General features: G+C 53.6%; 1 protein-coding gene across 1 annotated transcript in view; it reads left to right on the plus strand.

The window, feature by feature from the left end:
- The window catches only part of LOC111146211 (mitoguardin 2), a 26,375-nt gene extending 5,911 nt beyond the window's left edge, over positions 1–20,464 (plus strand). The window contains exons 5-16 of the mRNA XM_022501654.1: positions 924–1,041; positions 1,268–1,404; positions 7,581–7,698; positions 9,259–9,359; positions 9,941–10,056; positions 10,955–11,027; positions 11,175–11,261; positions 16,133–16,231; positions 16,544–16,678; positions 17,389–17,442; positions 18,181–18,297; positions 18,572–20,464. Of these exons, the coding sequence (XP_022357362.1) occupies positions 924–1,041; positions 1,268–1,404; positions 7,581–7,698; positions 9,259–9,359; positions 9,941–10,056; positions 10,955–11,027; positions 11,175–11,261; positions 16,133–16,231; positions 16,544–16,678; positions 17,389–17,442; positions 18,181–18,297; positions 18,572–18,778 (1,362 nt within the window). The 3' untranslated portion in view covers positions 18,779–20,464. The remainder of the gene's footprint in view (positions 1–923; positions 1,042–1,267; positions 1,405–7,580; positions 7,699–9,258; positions 9,360–9,940; positions 10,057–10,954; positions 11,028–11,174; positions 11,262–16,132; positions 16,232–16,543; positions 16,679–17,388; positions 17,443–18,180; positions 18,298–18,571) is intronic.
- The last annotated feature ends 4,027 nt before the right edge of the window (positions 20,465–24,491 follow it).

Raw genomic sequence — 24,491 nt, forward strand, 5'->3', positions numbered from 1 at the left:
GCCTACTTGTGATCTCTCTCTGTCAAATAAATAAATAAAATCTTTAAAAAAAAAAAAAAAATAGAGGAGGGAGGACACCAGCGGGCTCAGGGCTTAGGCCCTGGTTCTGAGGAGGCTCGAGTCTCTGCCCTCAGGGAGCTCACAGACCGGAAGGAAGACAGGGGAAATTTCCTTTGGTCTCTCATCCATCCACACGGGCTTTCCGAGACTATCACTGATCACACCGAGGGCCAGGCTTCGGTGACAGAGAGGTGGATGGGGCAGAAGAGAGGTGGGTGGCCTCTTGCGGGGAAGATACTTGTCTATGAAAGTTCATTCATTCGTTCCTCAGACATGGAGCAGGTGCCAGGGACTGTGCTGAAGATAAAGAGATAAATGAGACAAAGAGAAGCTTATTTTCTCCTGGGGAGTGGCTTTGGGCTCATTCGCTCATCTAGTGACCTGTTCATGCATTGAGCCCTGAGCCCGGGTCTGCCCTGGGAACCCAGGGGTGGGCAAGAGAGGGCTCGTGGCCCAGAGGAGCCCACATCCCAGCAGGGCGGGAAGTGTGGGGAGTGTGGGCCCTGCCCCGCCGTGTGGTGGTGGGAGCTCCTTCAGCCTTCCTAGCCCCACCTAGTTGCAGAGTGCCAGAGCAGGGAACAGGCCCAGGGCGGCTTCTGTAGGAGGCTGCTGCTTCCTGGGCTGGCCACGGGCCTCTTTCCTCCCACTTCTATAGCTTCTGTGAAGTGCTGTCCAATGCTTTGAGTTTTGGGGACCAGGCCCTGCTGAGAGGGCTTGGCCATGTGCTGTGGGCTCACTTCAGGGATGGTCTTCAGAGAGGGTGTGTGACATAGGACCAGGCCATGGGAGGGGCTTGGGTCCTGCAAAGGATCTGGGAGGGCCTTACCCCTTGCCCTTGGATCCTTGTGCTGCTTGGTGCCCAGACAGTAGCAGTGAACTCGTCCAGCCCCACGGCTGCCTGCTCAGGACCATGGGACGCCAGAGGTATGGAAGAGTCCGTGACCACCAGTGACGGCAACGCAGAGAGTCTGTACATGCAAGGTACGGGCCAGGAGGTCAGCCGTGGGGCCTCCCCTGGGGCAGAGTTGGGGGACAAACGGCCTCCTCCCAGGAGCCCAGACTGGGCTCAGGACACCTTCCCTGGTGCTGATTTGCAACCCCACTCCTGACCCCAAAACCCTCATTCAGTGGGGTCTGGAGCGTGGGGCCTGGCTGCTCTCCTCTGCCGAGGTCAGACTCTCTCCCTTGTCTTCCCGCCCGTGCTCAGGCATGGAGCTGTTCGAGGAAGCTCTACAGAAGTGGGAGCAGGCGCTGAGCGTGGGGCAGAGAGGGGACAGTGGCAGCACCCCCACACCAGGGGAGAGCCTGCGGAACCCCGAGACTGCTTCGGAGGTGCTCTCTGAGGTAGGTGGTCCTCTCCTGCGTCTTTCTTTCCCAGCCACGGAGAAGGCTGGAGGTGGGGCAGAGAGAGACAGCCAGCCTCCGGGAGGCAGCGTAGCACCCCGCCTTCTGCTGGGCTGTGAGCTTCCCCTTCCACCGGGATGTCAGTCCACCCAAGGGGCTTAGCACATGTGTGGCACTCGGTACTCACTCAGTAATCCAGAAGCTCATCACACCCGGTCCCAACTGTGTGAGGAAAAGATGCCTTTTACGAAGGACTGGTGGGAAATGGCCTTCGTTCAGTGGAGCGGATCACACAGCCTTTGTCCTGTCCTTTCTTTAGACATTTTTTGGGGCACTGTCAGTATTTATTTCAGTATCAGGAAAGAGAAATAAAGCAAAAAAGCTAACATAAAAAATGTGTGTGTTCTGGATGGACGTTTACTGAAGCATTATCTTCTAACAGTGAGAAATCAGAAAAAACTAGAAACGATCTATATGTCCATCCACAGGGGTCCGGAGTCCAGCATGCGGGAAATCTGCCTGGGCTGATAGGCTGCTCTCGCCACAGTATGTCATTAAGTGAAAAAAAGCAAGATGTGGAATGTGTGTAGGGGAACCCACGTGTGTACGTGTTCAGAAGGACAGAGATCCCTGCATATGTGTGCCTGGGGGTAACTGGGGTGTTTGTGCATTTCTACTTTCCTCTGGACGGATAACTCGGGAAACTGTTGACAGTGATCTGTGAGGAACATCGGGTTGAAAGGGAAAAGTGGAAAAAGGCTTTTATTGTACTTTACTTTGTGGCGTTCATAATTTCGAGCTATGCCTAATGGCAAGGTTTGTACAGGTGATAGGATTGTGGACTGTTTCTCTTTTAGTCTTTACGCTTTTATGTATTTAAGAAAAAAAGCCCTATGAGCTTCTGTCCTCTGCTGGAGTGAGGGCAAAGTCGGTGCTCTTCAGGGAGTACTCTGACGGTATCTGGAGAGTCTGTCAAGGTCAACTTCAGGTGTTAAAAAGGGAGGTTAACGCATGGAATTGGTTGCACAGGTGAGGAGTGTGGCCAGACTTTAGGAGCCGCAGAACCTAGAACCAGGCTAGGGGCTGACCGGCCGGCCGGCAGGTGTCCGCAGCTGAGGTAGGGTGGGGCAGTGATAGGGTGTGAGGCAGGACTGGGAGGGAAGTTGGTCTGCCCATTGCTCCATCCCATTCCTTCTCCACCTGTGCCTTTGTGGGCCAGGAGCTAGCTGGCAGGGGAGCCTGGAGACCATTTGCAGCACCAGGGTGAGGACATGCCTGGCACAGCAGGGAGGAAGTTGAAGGTATGGCGCCCTGTACCCCAGCTGGGGGCATCAGCTCAGAGCCTGCCTCCCAAGCAGGAGAAGTAGCTACAGGACAGAGGACATTGGAGAAATGCCCTAGAGGGTGACAAAGCCTCTGGTGCCCAAGGGCACAGCTGCATCAGGTCTCCCTGTCTATGGGCAGATAGTAGTTCCTGAAGGAGGGTTTCAGGTCATGGGAAGGAAGGGAGGCAGCTCTGTTTCCAAAACACTATTGATTGCTAATACTACATCTGAAAATTCTAGAACTTTCATTGTTCTTATCGTGAAAGCCATGAAGTCTTCCTCAGAGAGGAGTGAGAACTACAGAACTAGAAAAGGGGAGGAAAACGCCCAGTCTTCGGTCTTTGATCAGGTGGCTCACGTTGTGTGATGCGGGCAAAGGCCCTCGGCCTCCCTGAGCACTGGGTGGGGGGAGCCCTTGGCGGGACACCACTGCCAGCCCTAGGATCCTGGCGCAAAGTAGATGCTCAATAAATGATCTCTGTTCTTGGTGTTACTGATGCCTCTAACCCTTCATCCAGACACAACCGCTTGGTATCCTTCCAGGTGTTTTTCTGTCCTAAAGATATTTTTTAACGGGTTTATTGGAATATTATTCGTAGACCATAAAATTCATTTCAGCTCAATTCTGAATTGTGCAATTCATTGGCTTCTAGTATATATTCAGAGTTGGGTGTTCATCACCACAATTAATTTTAGAACATTTTCATCTCGTGTTCCCATGGAGTCCCATACACTTCATCAGGCACTCTCCGTCAGACACAGCCCCAGCCCCAGGCAACCCTTCGTCTACTTTTCATCTTTACAGATTGGCCTGGTGTGGGCATTTCTATAAATAGACTCATAACTAGTGGCCTTTTTTTTTTTTTTTTAAGATTTTATTCATTTATTTGTGAAAGAAGGCATGAGAGGAGAGAGGTCAGCGGGAGAAGCAGACTCCCTGCTGAGCAGGGAGCCTGATGCGGGACTCGATCCCGGGACTCCAGGATCATGACCTGAGCCAAAGGCAGTCGCTTAACTAACTGAGCCACCCAGGCACCCCAACTAGTGGCCTTTTATGACTGGCCCCTTTCCTGGGGCATTATGTTGTCAAGGTTCATTCTTCTTTTATTTATTTTTTTTATTTTTTAATAAACATATAATGTATTATTAGCCCCAGGGATACAGGTCTGTGAATCGCCACGTTTACACACTTCACAGCACTCATCAAGGTTCATTCTTGTAACTTGGATTACTACCTCATTTCTCTGTATTGCTGAGTGATAATGGTGTGGCCGGACCGCGTTTCATTTAGCTGTTCGTCCACTGATGGGCATTTGGGTTTTTTATACTTTGTGGCTCTTCTGAGTAATGCTGCTGTGACCATTGTGTGTGCAAGTGTGTGTGTGGACGCATTGCTTTTAACTCCCTTGGGGGTACAGTAGGAGTGGCAGTGCTGGGTCCTCCAGTAACGCTGTGTTTGACACTCGGAGGAGCCAGACCATTTGCCGCGGCAGCTGCACCGCTTTACAGTCCCACCAGCCGTGTAGGAAGCTTCCGGTTTCTCCACATCCTCACCAGCATTTGTGTTCATCTGTCTTTTCGGTTCTAGCCATCCTAGTGGGTGCGAAATGGTGATGTCGTTGTGGTTTTGATTTGCATTTCCCTGGGCTAACTGGAGCTTCATTTCATGGGCTTGTTTGCCATTTGTATGTCGTCTTGGGAGAAATGTCTGTTCAGATCCTTAGTTTTTAATTTGGTTATTTATCTTTTTTTAATGATCTAGCAATTTTTTAAAAAAATTTTATTTATTTAGTTACAGAGAAATCACAAGTAGGCAGAGAGGCAGGCAGAGAGAGAGGGGAAGCAGGTTCCCCACTGAGCAGAGAGCCCAGTGTGGGGCTCAATCCCAGGACCCTGAGATCACGACCTGAGCCAAAGGCAGAGGCTTAACCCACTGAGCCACCCAGGCACCCCCCGATCTAGCAGTTTTATATATTACTCAGTGCTCATCACGGTGAGTGCCCTCTTCATCCCTTTATCTGCCTCACCGATCCCCCCCAGCCAGCTCCCCCATCTGGCACCCACCAGTTTGGTTTCTATATTTAAGAGTCTGGTGGTTTTTTTTGTCTTTTTTTCAGTTTATTCGTTTGTTTTGTTTCTTAAATTCCACAAATGAGTGAAATCCTGTGGGTTTTGTCTCTCTGGCTTATTTCACTTGGACTTTATACTCTGTAGATCCATCCATGTTGTTTCAAATGGCAAGATTTCATTCTTTTTTATGGCTGAGTAAAAAAGAATAATAATATTATTAATATTATATTATTTATATAATTATATAATTATACAATTATATTATTTATATAGTATATAAAATTATATATATTAATTATATAAAATTATTAATATTAATAATATTTTTATGGTATATATATATACATATGTGTGTGTGTGTATGTGTATGTATGTCACTTCTTTATCTGGATGGGTACTTGCATTTACAATAGCCAATATATGGAAGCAACCCAAGTGTCTAGCCACAGACAAGTAGTTACGTCTTTTTATTATTAAATTGTAAGGGTTCTTTGTATATTCTAGATAGAAGTCCCTTATCAGAGAGAGGCTCTGCAGATACTTTCTCCCATTCTGCAGATTGTCTTTTCACTTGCTTGATGGCATCCTTTGAAGCACAAAAGTTGTTTTTTTTTTCATCTTTTGTATTTTTTAAAAAAATTATTTTAAGGCGGCTCCACAGCCAGTGTGGAGCACGAACTCACCGTCCCGAGTCGCACGCTTCTCCAACTGAGCCAGCCAGGCACCCCTGAAGCACAGAGGTTTTTAATTTCAATGAGTTCAGTGTATCTTTTCTCTTTCGTCATTTGCGCTTTGGGTGTGACATCCAGGAAACCGGTCCCTAACCCGAGGCCACTTGACAGAGAAAGAGTACGCAGACCTTCGCCAAAGCTATGGGCTGTGCCGGCCGCATTGGCGGGGAATTGAGCAAAGGGGGCGGGGTCCCAGCGTTCCATGAGCCTTGCTGGGGGGCTAGCTGAGTGAGCTGGGCCACTTAACGTCCTTGCGTTTTCTCTGTGAATCGGGGTCACGGCCATGCCTGCCTTCAAGGATGCTGCAAGGCTGAACAGCAGGTGCCCGATCCCAGACGAGCTCTGTGTGCGAGAACCCATTTCCAGCATTGCCGTCCTCTCTGAGCCCTCCCAGCTCTGTCCCCAGAGGCCTCAGGCCCGAGCTGGCCTTGGGCTCCTCCCTGGGGTCTGGTTACATACAGGTGCAGGATCTGGCAGCCTTGGTAGAAAATGGAGTTGGGCCTACCTATGCCTGGCCTCTTGGCCGAGAAGCTGCTGGGATCAAAGGTGCGGTGCCTCCTCCTTTGCACATACCAGCTTGGAAGCCAAGGGCAGGAGGAGGCTGTTGCGTCTTCAATGCAACACTTTCCCAAGCACGCACGATTCGTATTGAGAGTGGAATTTGAACCCAGCTCTTTCTGGGATCCTGACTGTGCTTTTATTATAATGATCTTATTATCATCCGTACATGCTATGTTATATATGTACATGTTATATATTATATATTATAGTTTACGTGTTATATATATGTTATATATTATATCATAATGATGATTATAATAATCAACACTTACTGGTCACCACCAGAGGTCAGCCTTGCGTGAAGAGCTTTGCATACCTTCTCTCCTTCATGTTTTCCCTAAAATCCTGGAAGTAGGTACTCTCATCTCAGTTGATAGGTAAGGAAACAGAGGCTTAGAATGAGGAAGTAATTTACTTGAGGTCATACCATTTGGAGCTGGTGGTGCTGGGGTCAGAGCCCAGGTCAGCATTGTTCAGTAGGAAGCCACATAGCTCATTTAAAATTTCTTAGAGACCACACTAACAAGCAAAAAAGAAACTGGTAAAATCAATTTTAATAATACATTTTATTATTTGTTTATTTATTTTAAGTAGGCTCCATGCCCAGTGTGGAGCTCAGTGTGGGCCTTGAACTCACGACTCCAAGATTCTTGACCTCATGACTCCTGAGCTCAGATCAAGAGTCAGAAGCTCAACTGACTGAGCCACTTTGGCGTCCCTTAATAATGCGTTTTATGTAATCTAGTACATGGAGAATATTACTATATCAACATGTGATCAACGTGGAGCATCATTGAAATATTTTATTTATTTATTATTAGAGAGAGAGAGAGAGACAGAGATAGTGAGAGAGAGCATGAACAGGGAGGAGAGAAGAAGCAGGCTCTCTGCTGAGCAGGGAGCCCAACGTGCGACTTGATCCCAGGACCACGGGATCATGACCTGAGCTGAAGGCAGATGCTTACCCGACTGAGATACCCAGGCACCCCTTATTTTATTTATTTTTAAATATTTACTTGAAACAGTGCGTTTGCACATGCACATGCTTACAATGGGGAGGGGCAGAGGGAGAGAGCCGAGCTCAAGCAGACTCCTTCTGAGCACAGAGCCTGATGCGGGGTTCGATCCCACGGCCCCGAGATCATGACCTGAGCCGAAACCAAGAGTCAGATGCTTCACTGAGTGTGCCACCCACGCGCCCCGAGATGTTGTAGAGTATTTTTGTTCGTGGTTTCTTGGTACTAAGTATTTGCGATCGGTGTGCGTTTATACTTAGGGGACATGTCCATTGGGACAGGCCACATTCCCAGGGCTCCTTCGCCATAGGTGGCTGGTGGCTCCTATGTTGGGCAGCTCTGCTCTAGACGTCTGCTCCTGCTGCTGGGTCCCAGATCCTGCACCCCTTCCCCGCCCCCATCATTGGTGAGGGGAGACTGTTTGCCTGGGGAGTGTGGAGGGCCCGGGCTGACGTTCATTGTCTTAACTGCAGCCGGAGCCCCAGCGAAGGGACTTTGCAGAGAAGCTGGAGTCCCTGCTGCACCGGGCTTACCACCTGCAGGAGGAGTTTGGGTCCACCTTCCCGGCCGACAGCATGCTGCTGGACCTTGGTGAGCTGGCCTCCTTGCAGGCTGGGGTGGGACGGGGCTTGAGGGTGGAGGTAGCAGGTGGCGAGGGAACTGGGGTGTGGCTCCCTCCGAATCCTCAGAGCCTTAGGACCTCATTCGATCAGTGCCTTATACGTAGATGGGGTACAGGCCTTAAGGGACAGAAGCTTTGTTTTGTTTTGTTTCTGTGTTTTAAGATTTTATTTTATTTTATTTTTTAAAAGATTTTATTCCTTTATTTGAGAGAGAGAGCACAGAGCGAGAGTGAGAGGGAGAAACCGACTCCCAGCTGAGCGGAGAGCCCAATGTGGGACTCGATCCCAGGACCCTGAGATCATGACCTGAGCCCAAGGCAGCCGCTTAACCGACTGAGCCACCCAGGCACCCTTAAGATTTTATTTTTAAGTCATCTCTACACCTACCCCCCCCCCCCCCCCGAGATTGAGAGTCACTTGCTGTACCAGCGGAGCCAGCCAGGTGCTCCGGAATGTTCTTCTACATGTGGTAGGCAGCAGCAGGGCTTGGCGGGGCCCTGGGAGTCCCCGGCCGCTGTGCCTTGACCCATCCCTTCGGGAGCAGGCCTTCAGGCATGTGTTTCAACATCTCCCCTGACAGGTTCCAGGCCTTTGATTTGAGCCCTCTTCTGTGGGTACCAGGCGGGCAGAAGGGATGGCTCATCTGGAGGTTAGTTGAAAACAGGTCTTACTGTTGGTCCCCCCACCCCCAACTGAGGTCAAGGCATGTGACATCAGGGAGAGAGAATGAAGCTGTTTGGCCAGATAGCCAGTGTGCTAGTGCCCACGGTGTGCCAGACCCCATGCAGTGAGTGGACCCCCAGGACCCTTCTCTGGGTGCTGTCAGCTCTGAGGGGGAGCACCAGACTCCTGTGTCCAGCTCTCCAGTTCAGCCAGTGGTGACACAGGCCTGGCGAGGGCCTGTTACAGTGACGCATCCTCCCACGGCCTATCTCCAGTGGCTTTCCCCAGAGAGGAACCCTGCATCCTCTGGCCTCCCCATGTGGCAGAGAGGGCTGGTGGGGCCTTTAAGGCCATGGCCTCTGGTTATATGTTCGACAGAACTTTCCTAAATGCCCTGAAGGCCCAGAACCCCACAGCCCCTGAGTAGACGAGGCTAGAAACACCGAGTCCACGACTGATGCGTTCCTTGAGCTCTCTGTAATCAGTGGTTAAGTTTCAGTTTGTCAGAGAGGGGAGTCCGGTCGCTCAGGGCCACACAGTACGGCGGAGTCTGCCTGAGCAGAGTTCAGGAGCCCTCGGGCCTTGGGGTGCAGCTCTGTGGCTGTGGGCAGTCCCCCTCAGCAGCCCAATTCCACACCTGACTGTGCCCACCTCCAGCGATACTGGAACATCGAAAGAAGCCCTTCTTTTGAGGCACTGAGCCCGGAATCTTCTCGCGTATGTGTTCAGTCAGTACACGGCAGCCGTGCGATCAGTGGCCCCAGCCAGCCCATAATCAGGCATCGGTCACTTTGTGCGTGTGCGTTCCAAAAAGCCCGGTGATTTCGGAGTCTCAGCTCAGCCCTTCTCTTCCTGCTCTTGCCAGAGAGGACCCTCATGCTGCCCCTGACCGAGGGCTCCTTGCATCTACGGGCGGACGATGAGGACAGCCTGAACTCTGAGGATTCCTTCTTCTCCGCTACTGAGGTGAGGGGGATGGGGTCGAGGAGCAGAGACGGAGGGCGGCAGGGAGAGTGAAGCCCGGGCCCTGTGGGACCGTCACCATGAGTACTGGGTCGTGGGAAGGTGAAGGTATTTCCTCTGATAGGAGCAAAATTTGGCAGTCTCCAAGTGCCGCTCCCCAGGGACCCCACGCACTGGCTGGAGACAGGGAGGCGTGAGAAGCCAGGGGTCCTGGGTCCTGTGGGGGAGGGCTGGGGTCTCCACCCCCGTGGTTCTGGCGCATGCCGACCTCTCCCGTCTTACACTGCTTGCCCACGGCTCGGCATTAGTCTCCTGCCGTGACCACGTGTGTCAGGCCCAGCCACCTGCCTGGCGTGAGAAGATGTGGGCACCTGTCCAGTCGATGGTCCCTTTGGGTCAGGCCCCTGGCGGAGGTGGGGACGCTGAGAGTTAGAGCTGGACTCAGATCGACGCCTCTTGCCTGTTGGGTCAGTGTTCCCTCCAGCACCTGTCTGAGAGGCTGAACACTAGGGTGTCCCCTGGGCAGACACCCACACTCCATAGGCGGTGACCCCACCTTCCTCTTCCTGTGCGCCCTCCCCCAGCTCTTTGAGTCCCTGCAGGTGGGAGATGACCTGATCCCACTCTCCAGGCCGGCTGCCGCTTACGAAGAGGCCCTACAGCTGGTGAAGGAGGGCAGGGTGCCGTGCCGGACCCTCAGGCGAGTGTGTGGGGAGGAGGCGGGGAGCAGGGGCAGGTGGGGCGGGCACTGTCCCCCTGTGGCCGGAGGCCAGGGAGGCCAGCAGTGCCCTGGCGGCGGCTCCTGGCCCAGCCAGGGAGGGTCTAGAAAGGCCTGGAGTTCTAAGACAGGCAGGCCTACAACTAACAACCTCAAATTAATATAATTAATTAGTGAAATAATAGTTGTTTCTACTTATTCTAAGTTATCACGTGGATCTAACCACAGAAATGCAGTGGGCTTTCTTCCAAAGCTGTGCTCTGAAGTAATCTGTCTCCGCCGCGGCCCTGAAGCCAGGCCCTGGGGACACACAGACCTGATTCCTTCCAAGTTCTGTCTCTTCAGAGCATGTGACCCTGGACGAGTTGCCTCACCCCCCTTGGCCTCAGCATCCACATCTGTGGCATTTTTAGGTTTCTGATCCATCTTAAGTTAATTTTGCTTTTTGATGTGAAACTCCGAGAACTCGGCTTTTGGCCGTGACTCCAGATTTAAATACGTGTGTTTAAAGTTCACTGCCTGAAAATAAGTGTGGATGAGGGGAGCCAGCCCGGGGGGCCTGCAGGTGCCCCAGAAGGGGTGACAGCTGGGAGCAGATGGGTCACTCCAGTCCTCTGCCCGAGAGCATCCTTGGCTGGCTGGGGCCTGAAGGAGCCCGAGGACAGCCCAACTCCCAGGGCCCAGACCTGCCAGCTGTGCTCAGTGCCACTGAGGACAGGACACCCTCAGAGAGTGTCCAGTCAGCCTCTTCCCTTTGGTTTGGGGGGCACCGAGGCCTAGAGGAAGGCCCGCACTTGCCCACGGTTGTACTGCCCGGCTGAGGTAGGACCACTCAGGGCTCCCCCCCGATCCCAGCGTGACTGACTGTGCTGCTCCTCAGGACTGAGCTGCTAGGCTGCTACAGTGACCAGGACTTTCTGGCCAAGCTGCATTGTGTGCGGCAAGCCTTCGAGGTGGGTGTTGGGGGCACCTGGAGAGGACAGAGCCGGGGCTGGGGGGCCGTCGGGCACACCTGCCTCCCCTGCGCAGATGGGTCATGGGTCCACCCCATTATATGGACTTCGCAGCTAGCTCGCTCCCCTCCCTTCCTCATTCCTCAGGGTCTTCTAGAAGACAAGAGCAACCAACTTTTCTTCGGGGAGGTTGGCCGGCAGATGGTGACGGGCCTGATGACCAAAGCCGAGAAGGTAGCTTTTTTCAGGTTTTCTTCCTACCTTGGCTTTTTTTTTTTTTTTTTAAAGATTTTATTTATTTATTTGACAGAGAGAGATCACAAGTAGACAGAGAGGCAGGCGGAGAGAGAGAGAGAGAGGGAAGCAGGCTCCCTGCTAAGCAGAGAGCCTGACGCGGGACTCGATCCCAGGACCCTGAGATCATGACCTGAGCCGAAGGCAGCGGCTTAACCCACTGAGCCACCCAGGCGCCCTACCTTGGCTTTTTTAATTTTAACTTTTGTAACTTTTATTTGGTTCTGTTTTAAAAAAAAAAAAAAAAAAAAAAAAAAAAAAAAGCCCAGGACGCCTGGGCCGTTCAATCAGTTAAGCATCTGTTTGTTGATTTTGGCTCAGGTCATGATCTCCGGGTCATGGGATTGAACCCTTGACTGGGCTTCCTTTTCCAGCCCTTCACCACCCCACTCGCACTCACGCCTTCTGTCTCTCAGATGAATAAATAAATCTTTTTTTTTTAAGATTTTATTTATTTATTTGACAGACAGAGACCACAAGTAAGCAGAGAGGCAGGCAGAGAGGGAGGAGGAAGCAGACTCCCCGCTGAGCAGAGAGCCCGATGCAGGGCTCGATCCCAGGATTCCGGGATCATGACCTGAGCCGAAGGCAGAGGCTTTAACCCACTGAGTCAACCAGGTGCCCCTGAATAAATTAATCTTAAAAAAAAAGCCCAATCTGAAAGCTTTCATCCTGAAAGCTCAGTGGGTGCTGGGAAAGGCTTAGGAGGAGTTTCCTATGCTGATTTTGAAAAATACAGTTCTGTGTTGCTCTTACTTCTGATGATACGGTCACTCGGTTTTATAGTTCAGCGACTCCCAAAATGCAAACCTTAGGGCTCCCTGAACCTGCCAGGGGGAGCTACCACTCCAGTCGGCTGTGTTTCTCCTCCCCGGTTTCATGGACTAACCCTGAACATGGTTTTTTAATTTCCTAAGTTCCCTACAGACTGTTCTGCAGCTGTGTTTTGTTGTGGAAGAATATATTTTGTCTATTGGCTCATGTTGGCGGTTGTAGTCACTCTGACTGATCGCATAGTGCCCCCTCGGGCAGGCTCGCCGTGGTTCAGCTGGTCCTGCGGCCAAGGGCCGTTTGGGTTGTGATTTTCCACTGTCGCACCGCTATTACGATCCGTCTGTTAGGGACCTCTTTAGGGACCTGTGGTTTTCTGTGGGGCAGAGCCCAGCTGTGGCAGTACCATGTCTCGGGCACATCTGGGTTTTGCCAGTCCGCTCTCGGAAATGCCCTGCCAGCCAGCAGCGTAATCGCGTGTGTCCTTATGTGACACCAAATGTAAGGTGTCAGGGGGCGCCTGGGTGGCTCAGTGGGTTAAGGCCTCTGCCTTCGGCTCGGGTCGTGATCTCAGGGTCCTGGGATCGAGCCCCGCGTCGGGCTCTCTGCTCAGCAGGGAGCCTGCTTCCTCCTCTCTCTCTGCCTGCCTCTCTGCCTACTTGTGATCTCTGTCTGTCAAATGGATAAGGTCTTTAAAAAAAAAAAATGTAAGGTGTCAGTAATTGGACGTTAGTAATCCTTTTAATCTATGTTATGCATCCTTTCATGTTTCCTTGATTATTAATAAGGCTGTGTGAATTTTCACGTTTATAGGCCACTTGTTGGAGCGAAGTCCCTGAGAACACCCCTCCCCTGAGTCCTTTCCACCTCACCCGTCCAGCTAGTGGTTCTAACACGCACCTCTGGGAGCAGCCAGCTGGCTCAGTCAGAGGAACATGAGACTCTTGATCCCGGGGTCATGAGTTCAAGCCCCACGTTGGAGGCAGAGATTACTTAAATAAATAAACTTCTAAAATCAAGTAAATAAAAAATAAAACATGCCTCTGACCACATCACCCAACTGCCTGAAAACGTTCCCTTGTTCCCACCGCCCTTGAGGGAAAGACCAAACTTTGTGTCGTGGCCGGCTGCCACACACCCTTTGCCTTGTCCAGACTGAAGGGCTCAGGCATTATTGATTTATTTTAATTTAATTTAATTTAGTTTATTTATTTTTTAAAAATATTTTATTTATTTATTTGACAGACAGAGATCATAAATAGGCAGAGAGGCAGAGAGAGAGAGGAGGAAGCAGGCTCCCTACTGAGCAGAGAGCCCGATGCAGGGCTCGATCCCAAGACCCTGGGATCATGACCTGAACCGAAGGCAGAGGCTTTAACCCACTGAGCCACCCAGGTACCCCTTATTTTAGTTTTTAAAAAAGATTTTATTTATTTATTTGACACAGAGAGAGAGATCACAAGTAGGCAGAGAGGCAGGCAGAGACAGGGGGAAGCAGGCTCCCTGCCGAGCTGAGAGCCCAATGTGGGGGCTCGATCCCAGGACCCTGAGATCATGACCTGAGCCGAAAGCAGAGGCTTAACCCACTGAGCCACCCAGGCGCCCTATTTATTTATGTTTAAAGATTTTATTTATTTGAGAGACGGAGAGCAAATGGTGGGTGCGCAGAGGGACAGGCAGATTCCTCACTGAGCGGGGAGCCCGCTCTGGGGCTTGATCCCAGGACCCTGAGCCAAAGTCAGATGCTTACCTGACCAAGCCACCTGGGCGCCCCGAAGGGCTCAGGCTCTTAGTGTATACCTGTACCAGACTTTCTACCCAATCTGGGCCTTCACCTATGCTGGTCCCTCTGTGCCCGGAACACCGCTGCCCAGTGCTGTGGTCGTCAGCTGCTTTATTGTAAATACACACATGGGAATATGAAATGTATTTATAGGATTAAAAGGTGAACCCCTGCGTACCCAGCACCAAAGCTAGGAAGTAGAACTTAGACCAGCATCTAGAAGCTCCCTGGTCCCCATTCCTTCCCCTTCTCCTGGGTTCCCCATCTTTTAAGTCCCTGCTAACCGTCTGTCTCCCCAGGAGGGCTTTGCCAAGAGTCCTCGGGCTCACCCTGGCAGCGCTGCCCCATGACCCGTCATCCTGTTGGCAGGTTGCTCTCTCTCACTACTTGCCAAGCTCCCCGAGGGCCAGGACCACAGCTGCTCCAGCACAGGTGTGTGCCTGGCCCAGGGCCTGGCACAGGGCAGGTGCTCCCTAAGTGTTCCAGATTATTCTTCCATTGCTGTTTACCCAGCAATGAACCCAGCGCTTTATCATGTGTCTTTATATCTAGTTGCTTATTTGGTCCTGACCACAGTCTCTGCTCGATGGATAAGGAAACACTCGGTGGATAAGGGGAGGGCCAGGGGCTTGCCTGGGTCCCTTAGCCAAGGATGGGCAGAGTTGGCCTTTGAACCCAGGTTGGCCTGACCTCAGCCTAGCCCTTGGCCTGTTCTCTGTGGCCTCCCAACACAGGGAGGGAATGAACTCGTGAAGGAAGGGCAGGTGAGGGCGAGTGGGTACCAGGTGCTTAGCAGGTGTCCGTTCTCCGTGGCCCTCCCCAAGGGGCCTGGAGGTACGGCTGTCCTTGCTCATCTCAGTGTGGGATGTAGGTTTCACGAAGAGCTGGGGGGCAGCTCTCGAGGGCGGGGCCTGCACTAAGCCCCGGGACCCCGGCAGGCACAGATGCCCTGTCAGACCCTTGCAGGCAGGCAGAGACGGGGTGAACCCTCACCCCATCCCACCCACCCCGGGAGGGTGCTCGTTCTGTGGGCAGCACCTAGGCTCTTGCTAGATCAGCCCCCGTCGTTGCTGCGTGTCCACGGGCCAGACCTGTGCCCTCTCCGAGCCTCCTCACCTAATGTGTTTGTGAGCGTGTCCTGGGGACTTGGGGAGAGCCTGTCAGATGTGCTTGGCCACCAGCCCCCATCTTCATTGTCCCCCTTTACAGGTGAAGCAACTGAGACTCAGGGATTAAGGCATGGTCTGGGGTCATTCTAGCAAATTCTTTTCAAAACTCAATGAAAATAGTTTTTTTTTTAATGATTACAAAAATACTCATTTTAGCAAAACCCAACAGACACATAAAAGCAAAAAGAATTTGTCCCCTACTCCACCACATTCCCATTTTGGTGAACACCTGTCTCGTGGCTCCTCCACCCAGGGTTCTGCGTAAGTGGCATCAACCTGCCTGTGCTCTTCTGTGTCAGCTCCATCCTGCCTGGCTCTCGGCCACATCACTGATGTCCCAAAGCCTCAGCGTGCCTTTCTGTAGAGTGGGTGTGCTGGTGGACCATCCCTCTTAGTACCACGAGTTAGATATGTTGATCTGTGTGAGGATAGACCGTGGCCCACCCCCGCTTCCCAGGTCCGTCCGTGCACACCCCTGGTGTGCACATCCCTGCGTGTACACGTCATGTCACACGCCCCAGCTCCACCTCCCGGCCCCAGAACGCGCGGGATGTATCCTGTACACCAACAGCAGCAGCAGGTCTTAGACGCTGTTCGTCATTTAGGTCCAGGCGCTGGGCTGATGGTGTTATGTGCGTGAGCTCACTGACTCCCCCAGAGCAGGCCCAGGAGTGTGGGCCGTAGCTTCTCCCGCTTCATCAGGGACACACTGGGGCACAAAGATTTTCATCTTTGGCTGCTTGACTCCGCTTCCTGTCCTCATGCATCTTTGCAAAGTGAGCTCACGCTGTCGAGTGTTTGCATCTCCTGGGCGGCGTGTGGTGCCCGGTTGTGAGTTGGTGTGAGATGTTGTGGGGTGTGCCGCTGTTGGATCTCTCCCAGACATGTCCTGGTCTCTGAGAGGCACATTTTGGTGGTCAGAGGACACTTCTTGCCCGATTTTCTCGATGGCCGCCGCTACAGCATCGACCTCAGCCTCGCCTTGGCTCGTCCCTCCACGGGCCTGTTCTGCCTGTTCCTGTGGATCTCGTCCAGGTGAGCCATGGAGCCTCTCTCATGACCACCACGGGCTGTGCTTCTCCCCACAGAGCCCCAAAGGCTTCCTGGAGAGTTACGAGGAGATGATGGCCTATGCCCTACGGCCCGAGACCTGGGCTACCACGCGGCTGGAGCTGGAGGGCCGGGGGGTGAGTTGGTTTATGCTGAGCCCCGAGGCCGCAGGGTCCCTCATACCTGAGATCCTTGGGGGGAGGGGGTGCCTGTGCGGAGCGCCACCTTAATTCCGAGGCCTGAGATGGGCCCATCGCTGCTGTTGGCCCTCGGGTCCTGCCCTGGCACGGGCCCAGGCTCTGCCAGCTGTGCCCCACTGTGGCCTGGAGAGGTGCCCACTCACCCGTGTGTTCCCACCCAGGCCCCCACGCACCCGCGCCTCTCTGGACTCGGTCTTCCCATCCGGACAGTGGGCCTGCAGCCTTCAGAGCATCCCTGCCCTCTCACAGGTGGTGTGCATGAGCTTCTTTGATATTGTGCTAGACTTCATCCTCATGGACGCCTTCGAGGACCTGGAGAACCCCCCATCCTCGGTGCTCGCTGTCTTGAGGAACCGGTGGCTGTCAGACAGCTTCAAGGAGACGGTGGGTGGCTGCCCTCCGCGTCCCACATGCACTCACATCACCCTGTGCCTTGGCCCAGACTCTGTTCTCCTCCCTCCCTGGCTTTGGGCACCAAGCCCGGGCCCCCCACCCGTCAGGCAGCAGTCACCCCTCTGGGCAGCTTCCCCTTCCCTGCATGACGTGCAGCTCCCGAACCTCGGCAGACCAGGTATCTGCTCTGGACCAGCTTCCCAGGGGACCCCGTTGTTCTCTGCACCCGTTCAGAACCCGCAGGGTGGGCATTTTCCTTCTGCATCGTGGTCTCCGTTAATTCTACTCCGTGTCAATGCATCTTACTGAGTTCAGACACAGGAAAGAAAAAGGAACAGCGGGAGAAGTTGAGCCTGGGCCCCGTGGGGCAGGCGTGACCTGGGGCTGGTCTTTATGCAGTTTGCGGGTCTGCACAACCTCTGAATGAGGTGGGCGTGCTGGGTCGTGGCCATTTTACAGAGAAGGAAACTGAGGTCCGGGGAAGTTCCGTGGTGAGTGCAGAGGCCTGCCGCCACGAGGGTTGGCATCAGGATTCCGGGTTAGGTGTGGCCAGTTCCGGACTGAGAGGAGGGAGGCAGCAGAGCTGAGGCACCAAGCCCTGTCTTCCTGCTTGGGGTGATGGGAGCTGGGGGCACATAGCTCAGGGCTGCAGGCATGGCCTGGCCTTCTGAAACCTGGCCGGGCTCCCATCTTTGATTTAGGCTCTGGCCACCGCTTGCTGGTCAGTCTTAAAAGCCAAGAGGAGACTGCTGATGGTGAGTGACCCCCTCGGGCCCCGGGCACGGCCCCCACCTCAGATGACCAATGGGCGTGCACTAGCCCTTGTTCTAGGGGCAGGGTGGCGTGGGGAGGGGTGGGCAGAGGAATGGGGCTGGTGCAGGGAGATCTTGCTAAGTAAGCCCCCAGGCCCTGCTGTACCTCTTGTCCTCTGCCACAGCACTGGCCCCCTGCCTTGCCGTTCTCTGTCCCTTGACCAGGAGGACCACAAAGATGCACATAGTTGTGCTTCCTCTCCTCCCCAGGACCCCGCACAGCACGGGCCAGCAGGAACTGTGGGAGGACTCACCGGGGAAAGTGCATCCTTGAGGGAGGGGAGGTGCCTGGCTTGGTGGAGGCATATAGTGGGGGCAGGGCGCCCCGGAAGCAGGCAGGGCAGCCTCCCTCCCACCCCCAGGCTGCTGTTACCTGCTCCCCCAGGCGGCGACTGGCTGCTCTATCTGTGCTGCGACCCATGGCTCCCCTCTGCCAGCCAGGCTCGGCTGCCTGGTAGATACCAGCCGCCACTGCCAAGTTCACTGGGCACTTCCTGTGCTGAGCCCACCCCGCCCCCTCCTCATGCAGTCCTCCCAGTAGCCTCGAGGTTACCCCTGTTCTGCGGAGGTGAAAGCCCTATCACTTTCCTGGGGTCACCCAGCAAGCCCGCAACTGAGCCCCCTGGGCCCGGCTGCCTCCCACTGCCGGCGTCTCAGCTCTGAGCTTCGCCGCCTTTCCAGGTGCCCGACGGCTTCATCTCTCATTTCTACTCCGTATCGGAGCACGTTAGCCCCGTCCTAGCCTTCGGCTTCCTTGGACCCAAGCCCCAGCTTGCAGAAGTCTGTGCTTTCTTCAAGGTAAACGGGGCGTGGCCCACCTGGGCTGTTGGGTGCATGGGAGTGCCTGGCGGGAGCCCGGCCCATGTGCGTCTGCCTGGGTTGTTGGATGCGCAGGGGTGCCTGGGGAGAGCCTGACCACGTGGGTCTGCAGCAAGCACGGGGTGGGCTGCGGAGCCTGTGGACGGGCTGGCGCCCCGGTAGGTAGCCAGGGAGGGGCTTGGGGCGGTCTGGAGGGCATCTGTGTGGGGGAGTGGGGCCCAAATCCCCGGCCGACGCCAGCCTGACCCCCCAGCACCAGATCGTGCAGTACCTGCGGGACATGTTCGACCTGGACAACGTGCGCTACACGTCTGTGCCGGCGCTGGCAGATGACGTCCTGCAGCTGTCCCGGCGCCGCAGCGAAATCCTGCTGGGCTACTTGGGGGTGCCCGTGGCCAGCAGCGTGGGCCTCAACGGGGCAGTGCCGCGGGAGAACGGGCCCCTGGGGGAGCTGCAGTAGTGGCGGGGGCAGGCCTGCAGTGGGGGGGGGGGGCGCCTGGGCCTTGTCCGTGAGGGCGAGCGCAGAGAGAAGGCTGTTTCCTCCCCTCCTCTGGGTTGGCATGGAAGGGCCTGGAGATCCATGGCCATCAGCAGCAGCAGAGCCTGGGCCTTGGTGGCCAAGGGTGATTGCCCCGACCTGGTCCCTCGTCCTCATTTGGGAATCCCCACCAACTGCCTTGCAGAGGGTTGGAGCCCCTGGGAGCCCACCTGACTGCACTCAGCTATCCCTGGGGGAAGCGGCGGCTGGACCAGTGATCTGTGGCGCCCGAGGGAGAGGAAGGTGGTGGGAGAGAGGGAGTGGCATTGCGAGGACAGGTGGGACATGCAGAGCTGGGATGGCCTTGGTGTGGGACCCCAAAACCTCCCCTGACCCCAGGGCTGCTGATGGAAGGAGGCTGTGGAAGATGGGGCGGCAGGGCTCTGTGGCAAAGGCCACAATGTCCTAGACAGAAGGAACCTGGGCTAGACGGCTGCGCAGTCCCGCCGGCTGCCGCCCTACAGTGTTGACAGCTTCAGAAAGGGAGGGTGGGGCCACAGAGTGCCAGGGGAACCCCTTGGGGGATGGCATGCCTAGACCATCCGAGGGTGGGACAGGGCAGCTCAACTTTCCTTGTGCTCAAGTCTGGGCAGGGACTGGGCCCTTGGCAAACCTAAGCATGAAACCAGAATGCTGTCCTCTGATATGCCCTTGTCCTGCCAAAGAGTTATTTCTCTTTCCCCTTTGCCACCACCACAGAGGGACAGGGGAGGGGCGGGTGGTGCTAGGGCGGGCTGGAGGCTCCGACCAGGGCTTATCTCAGGCCTGTCGCCTGTGCTGCCATTGGTGGCAGGGGCCCAGGGACCATGTCAGGGAGGTCAGAGGACACACAGGGCTGGACCGAATCCCCGGCCCTCATTAAGCCAGGCGCTTTGCCTTTGGCTCGACACATAAATGCTCTAGCTGGGCAGTGGCTGGTCCTACAGCCATCCCCACGTTGTCCCCACATTGTCCCCACATCTGCGGGGTGCTGTCAGCCCTGCAGACTTATCTCACAGTGTTTTCACCGGAGGTGGGATGTTTTATTTATTGCCTTAACACTTTATTTTGAGGTCTGCCCCTTTTAGGCCGAGAAGCCTCCCAGAGACACAGAGGCCTCCTTGGTCTCTGTACTCCGGAGGCTGGTTCCCCAAACCAGGGCCCCTAGCCCCTGAATGGCAGAGGGGTCCTGGCAGGGAGACAGAGGAGAAATAGAGGGGTGGTGTGGGCCCAGCCCATCAGCTCTGAGCCCACTGCTCTGCACACTCCCTCCTGCTCCCCAGGCTGGGGGATCCTGTGTCGAGCCAGGGCTCCCACTCTCCAAGGTTGGTGCCCAGGAAGGAGCAGCCTCCTGGGTGGGGAGGCCTGGGGTGGCCCTCCTCCTCTCCAGTCCCGCATTCCATTCATTTGCACTTAACCCAGCGCTATGAGTGTCATCTTGGGCCGGGGCCTGGCCTCTCCGATTTGCTCCCGAATCACTCAGAGCGGCACCTTCGGCATCTTCGTTTTGTCTTTGTTTACGCGTCCATGCACTGCCTCGGGCCCTGGATTTGTTGCAGCTTCCAACTTTCTTATGGTAGAGTGTGTGTGCATCGACTTCCAAATAAATGATTTAAACAGTGACCTTCCGGGGTGCCTGGGTGGCTCAGTGAGTTCGGCCTGGGATCAAGTCCCGGGTGGGGCTCTCTGCTCAGTGGGGAGTCTGCTTTTCTCTCTCTCTCTGTCTCTTAAAACGGGGGATCTTAAAAAAAAAAAGTTTAAAAACAATGCCATTCCATGTGGTCATGCTGATGGGTACATGTGTGGCCATAGGCTTCCTGGGCCACCACTGGGGACTCGCTCTTTGGGGTGTAGTGGGTGGAGTTTCCAAGAGGGCAAAGGTGGAGGGAAGCTTGGACAAGGGGACTGTGAGCCCCCTTGGGGCTACGTGGCAGCCTGACAGGGTCAATGGGTCCCAAGGCAGGCAGGACCCCCAGGTTTGGGGGGCCAAGTGGTGGAGTGTCAGCACAGTGCTTAAGGGCACAGATGGGGGCAGCCTGGGTGTGGATCCAGGCAGCATCTGGGTAATGTCTCTTCTCTCTGGGCCCCAGAGTCCGTATCTAGAAGATACAGGTGTTGGCCCAGCTGTGGGGGCGGGGGGGCAGGCTCAGGTTCAGTCACTGTAGAGCAGGGGCCAAAGGCTGGAACGGGTAGGAATGGACCACATCCAAGCTGGCTAGATTGGATGTTTTCACTGTCAGACATTGGGAGGTTTATAGGAAAGGCACTCAAAAAAACCCTTCACTTTGAAAATTTTAAATGTACAGTAAAGTTAAAAGGAAAATCCTAGAAAGGACGCCCATCAAACCAACACCTTGAATCATTCATTTACATTTTGTCATATTTACATCGTGTAAATACTTCTCTAAAACATTTCAGGGCGCCTGGGTGGCTCAGTGGGTTAAGCTGCTGCCTTCGGCTCAGGTCATGATCTCAGGGTCCTGGGATCAAGCCCTGCATTGGGCTCTCTGCTCAATGGGGAGCCTGCTTCCCCCTCTCTACCTGCCTCTCTGCCTACTTGTGATCTCTCTGTCAAATAAAAACTTATAAAAATAAAACATTTCAGAGTGTGGGACATGGACTTCACCCCTAAACACTTGAATGGGCAAATCTTAAATAAGGTAGCTTTCTGGCATAACCATAACGCCATAATCATGCCTAGGAAAATATTATTGGTAACCATTATCTGCTAGGGTTCTGAAAAAGAGCTTTTCCTGATGGACTGGAGGTGGCCTTCAGTTCCACCTGTAGAAGAGGACGGATGCTTTCTTTTACTGTTCCCGTTGCTGACTCGAGTGAGGACCTGATCCTTACCTCCAATGCTGGCAAATAAGTTTGCATTCAACGGTTTTATTAAGGTACAATTTATATGCTATAAAGTGCACTTGCTTTAATTATTTTTTATTTTTTAAATTTTTGTATGTATTTAGGAGCACCTGGGTGGCTCAGTCGTTGGGTGTCTACCTTCGGCTCAGGTCATGATCCCAGGATCCTGGGATCCAGCCCAGTATCCGGCTCCCTGCTCTGCAGGAAGCCTGCTTCTCCCTCTCCCATTCTCCCTGCTGGTGTTCTTTCTCTCACTGTGTTTCACTCTGTGAAATAAATAAAACCTTTTTTAAAAATTTATATATATTAGGGGCACCTGGGTGGCTCAGTGGGTTGAGGCCTCTGCCTTCGGCTCAGGACATGATCCCAGGGTTCTGGGATCGAGCCCTGCATCAGGCTCTCTGCTCGGCAGGGAGCCTGCTCCCCCCGCCCCTGCTCTCAGCATACTTGTGATCTCTGTCAAATAAGATCTTTAAAAAAAATTTATATATATTAAAAAAATTTTTTTAAGTAGGCTCCACCCCCACATGGAGTCCAAGTGGGGCTCGAACTCATGACCTGAGATCGAGACCTGAGCTGAGATAAAGAGTCGGATGCTCAACCAACTGAGCCACCTAGATGTCCCAAATTTAATTATTTTTTAAAGTAAATTTACGGAGGTGGGCAACTGTAATCAGAATATAATTTTAGAATAGTCCAATTACCCCCAAAAGACCCTTTGTACCCTTTGCAGTAAATTCCCTGGCCTCCAGGACCCCACCCATTTATGTTCTCTCTCCACTTGCCTTTCCTGGGCATTTCTGTAAATGGAATCAAGTGTGTGGTCTTTTGTGCCTCGCTTCTTTATATAGAACCACATTTTTGAGATCCATCCATTTTACCGCACGTCTTAGTATTCTATTTTTCGGTTACTCAGCAGCATTCTGCAGTGAGTTTTCCCCCTTCTTTTTTGCACACCAGTATGGATTCATGAGTTTTGACTTATTTGGTAACTTACAGTCACTTGCAGTCATTCTGGAGATGCTCAAATGGTCACAAAATTGACCACCAGGAGCACCTTTGAGCCGGCTCCCAGGTCTTTTTGACACCCGCTGCTCCAATCAGTCTTTGAGCACTCCCTTCCCAGCGTAAGATGTCCCAGAAAGCTCAGGATCCCAGAGACCAGAGGTGGGAAGGCCGAGGGGAACGCTGGTCCGTTTCCTTGGCAGACAGCAGACTCTTAAGAATCATGGTCTTCACAAACCATGCCTTTTGGAATCCGTATCCTTGTATGGGCCTTGTCTACATCAGCTCTGGGCTCGGCTGCATGACCCGCTTTGGCCAGTGGGACAAGAGCAACATGATGCAGGCAGAGGTTGGAGCACTGGAGCTCTGGGGCTCGCCCTCTTGGAAAGTAGCTGCAGCCATGAAGGAGACCGGGGCTCCTCTGCTTGGGAGGCCACGTGGAGGAGAGCGTGGGCACCCTGGCCGGCAGCCCCAGCTAACTCCCAGACTTGGAGGAGGCTGCTTGGACCACACAGGCCCAGTAGTGACCCCAGCAGAACTGCCCAGCTGAGCCCAGCCAAATTCGCTGATCTTTTTTTTTTTTTTTTTTTTTATGATTTTTTTTATTTATTTGACAGAGAGAGAGTTCATAAGTAGATGGCGAGGCAGGCAGAGAGAGAGAGAGAGAGAGAGAGGGAAGCAGGCTCCCTGCTGAGCAGAGAGCCCGATGCGGGACTCGATCCCAGGACCCTGAGATCATGACCCGAGCCGAAGGCAGCGGCTTAACCCATTGAGCCACCCAGGCGCCCCCAAATTCGCTGATCTTGAGCAATACAATGGTGATGGTTTTACGGTACTACGTTTTGGGCTGGCTCGTTACACAGTGGTGGAGAACAGGTTCCAAACCCCTTGTTGATCCAAGGGGAGGTCACAAGGGGAGGGGTGACCACCCCAGTGCAGACAGTGAGTCTGTGGCTGTCCCTGGGATGGATGCCCAGGTCTCCTGAAGCCACGCCCTCTGTCCTTCACCTTGGAGTTGTTTGTATTTATATTAGGACATGATCAGCCTCGGGGCTTCTTTTACAGGAGACTGATGCTTGCACAGCATGAGGAGGGGTGTGGAGGGTGAGATCTTGGAGTGTTTTTGGATTGACAATATGGTTCACGCCAAGTGCTCAAAAAACAGAAGTGGCTCCCGGATGTACACACAAATGGGACAGGACATTCACTTGTTCTCTGAGTATTTACTGTGCACCTGCTGTGTGCCAAGCTCTCCTCCAGCTGCACGGCAGTGGCGGATGTGAGAGCTGCCTGTGTGGCAGGCACGTCCACTCTCCATTCAGGAACATCCCAGTGGTAGCTTGAAAGTGGCCACAGGAAAGAGTACTTAAACCACGAGAATCAGAAAATGCCACCAGCACAAGAGATGAGCCAGATGATTTGTCTCGAGGACTTGGCACCCTGGTGCTTGTAACTCCAAACCCTGGCTTCTAGAATCTTCTGCTCTTGGAGACAGATAATAAATGGCTCCTCCCAGAGGTTTTAAAGCCAAAACGTCACTTCTAGAATGGGTCTTCTCGACCAAAATGTCACTTCTAGTTTGAGGCCCTGGGTCTTTTTTTTTTTTTTTTTTCTTTCAATTTTGAGTAAACTGTACACCACAAATGGGACTCGAACTCACCACCCTGAGATCAAGAGCCAGGTGCCCCGAGACGATTTGGCTTTGTAACCGGCATCTTTGGGCTCCAGGCTTCCCACAACCTCCCCTGGAATGAGTTCCCTGAGGGTGGCGCGCCACTGGTCACGT

Source organism: Enhydra lutris, unplaced genomic scaffold (genome assembly GCF_002288905.1).
Source record: "Enhydra lutris kenyoni isolate GAN:26980312 unplaced genomic scaffold, ASM228890v2 scaffoldscaffold13, whole genome shotgun sequence".
Taxonomy (NCBI): Eukaryota; Metazoa; Chordata; class Mammalia; order Carnivora; family Mustelidae; genus Enhydra; species Enhydra lutris.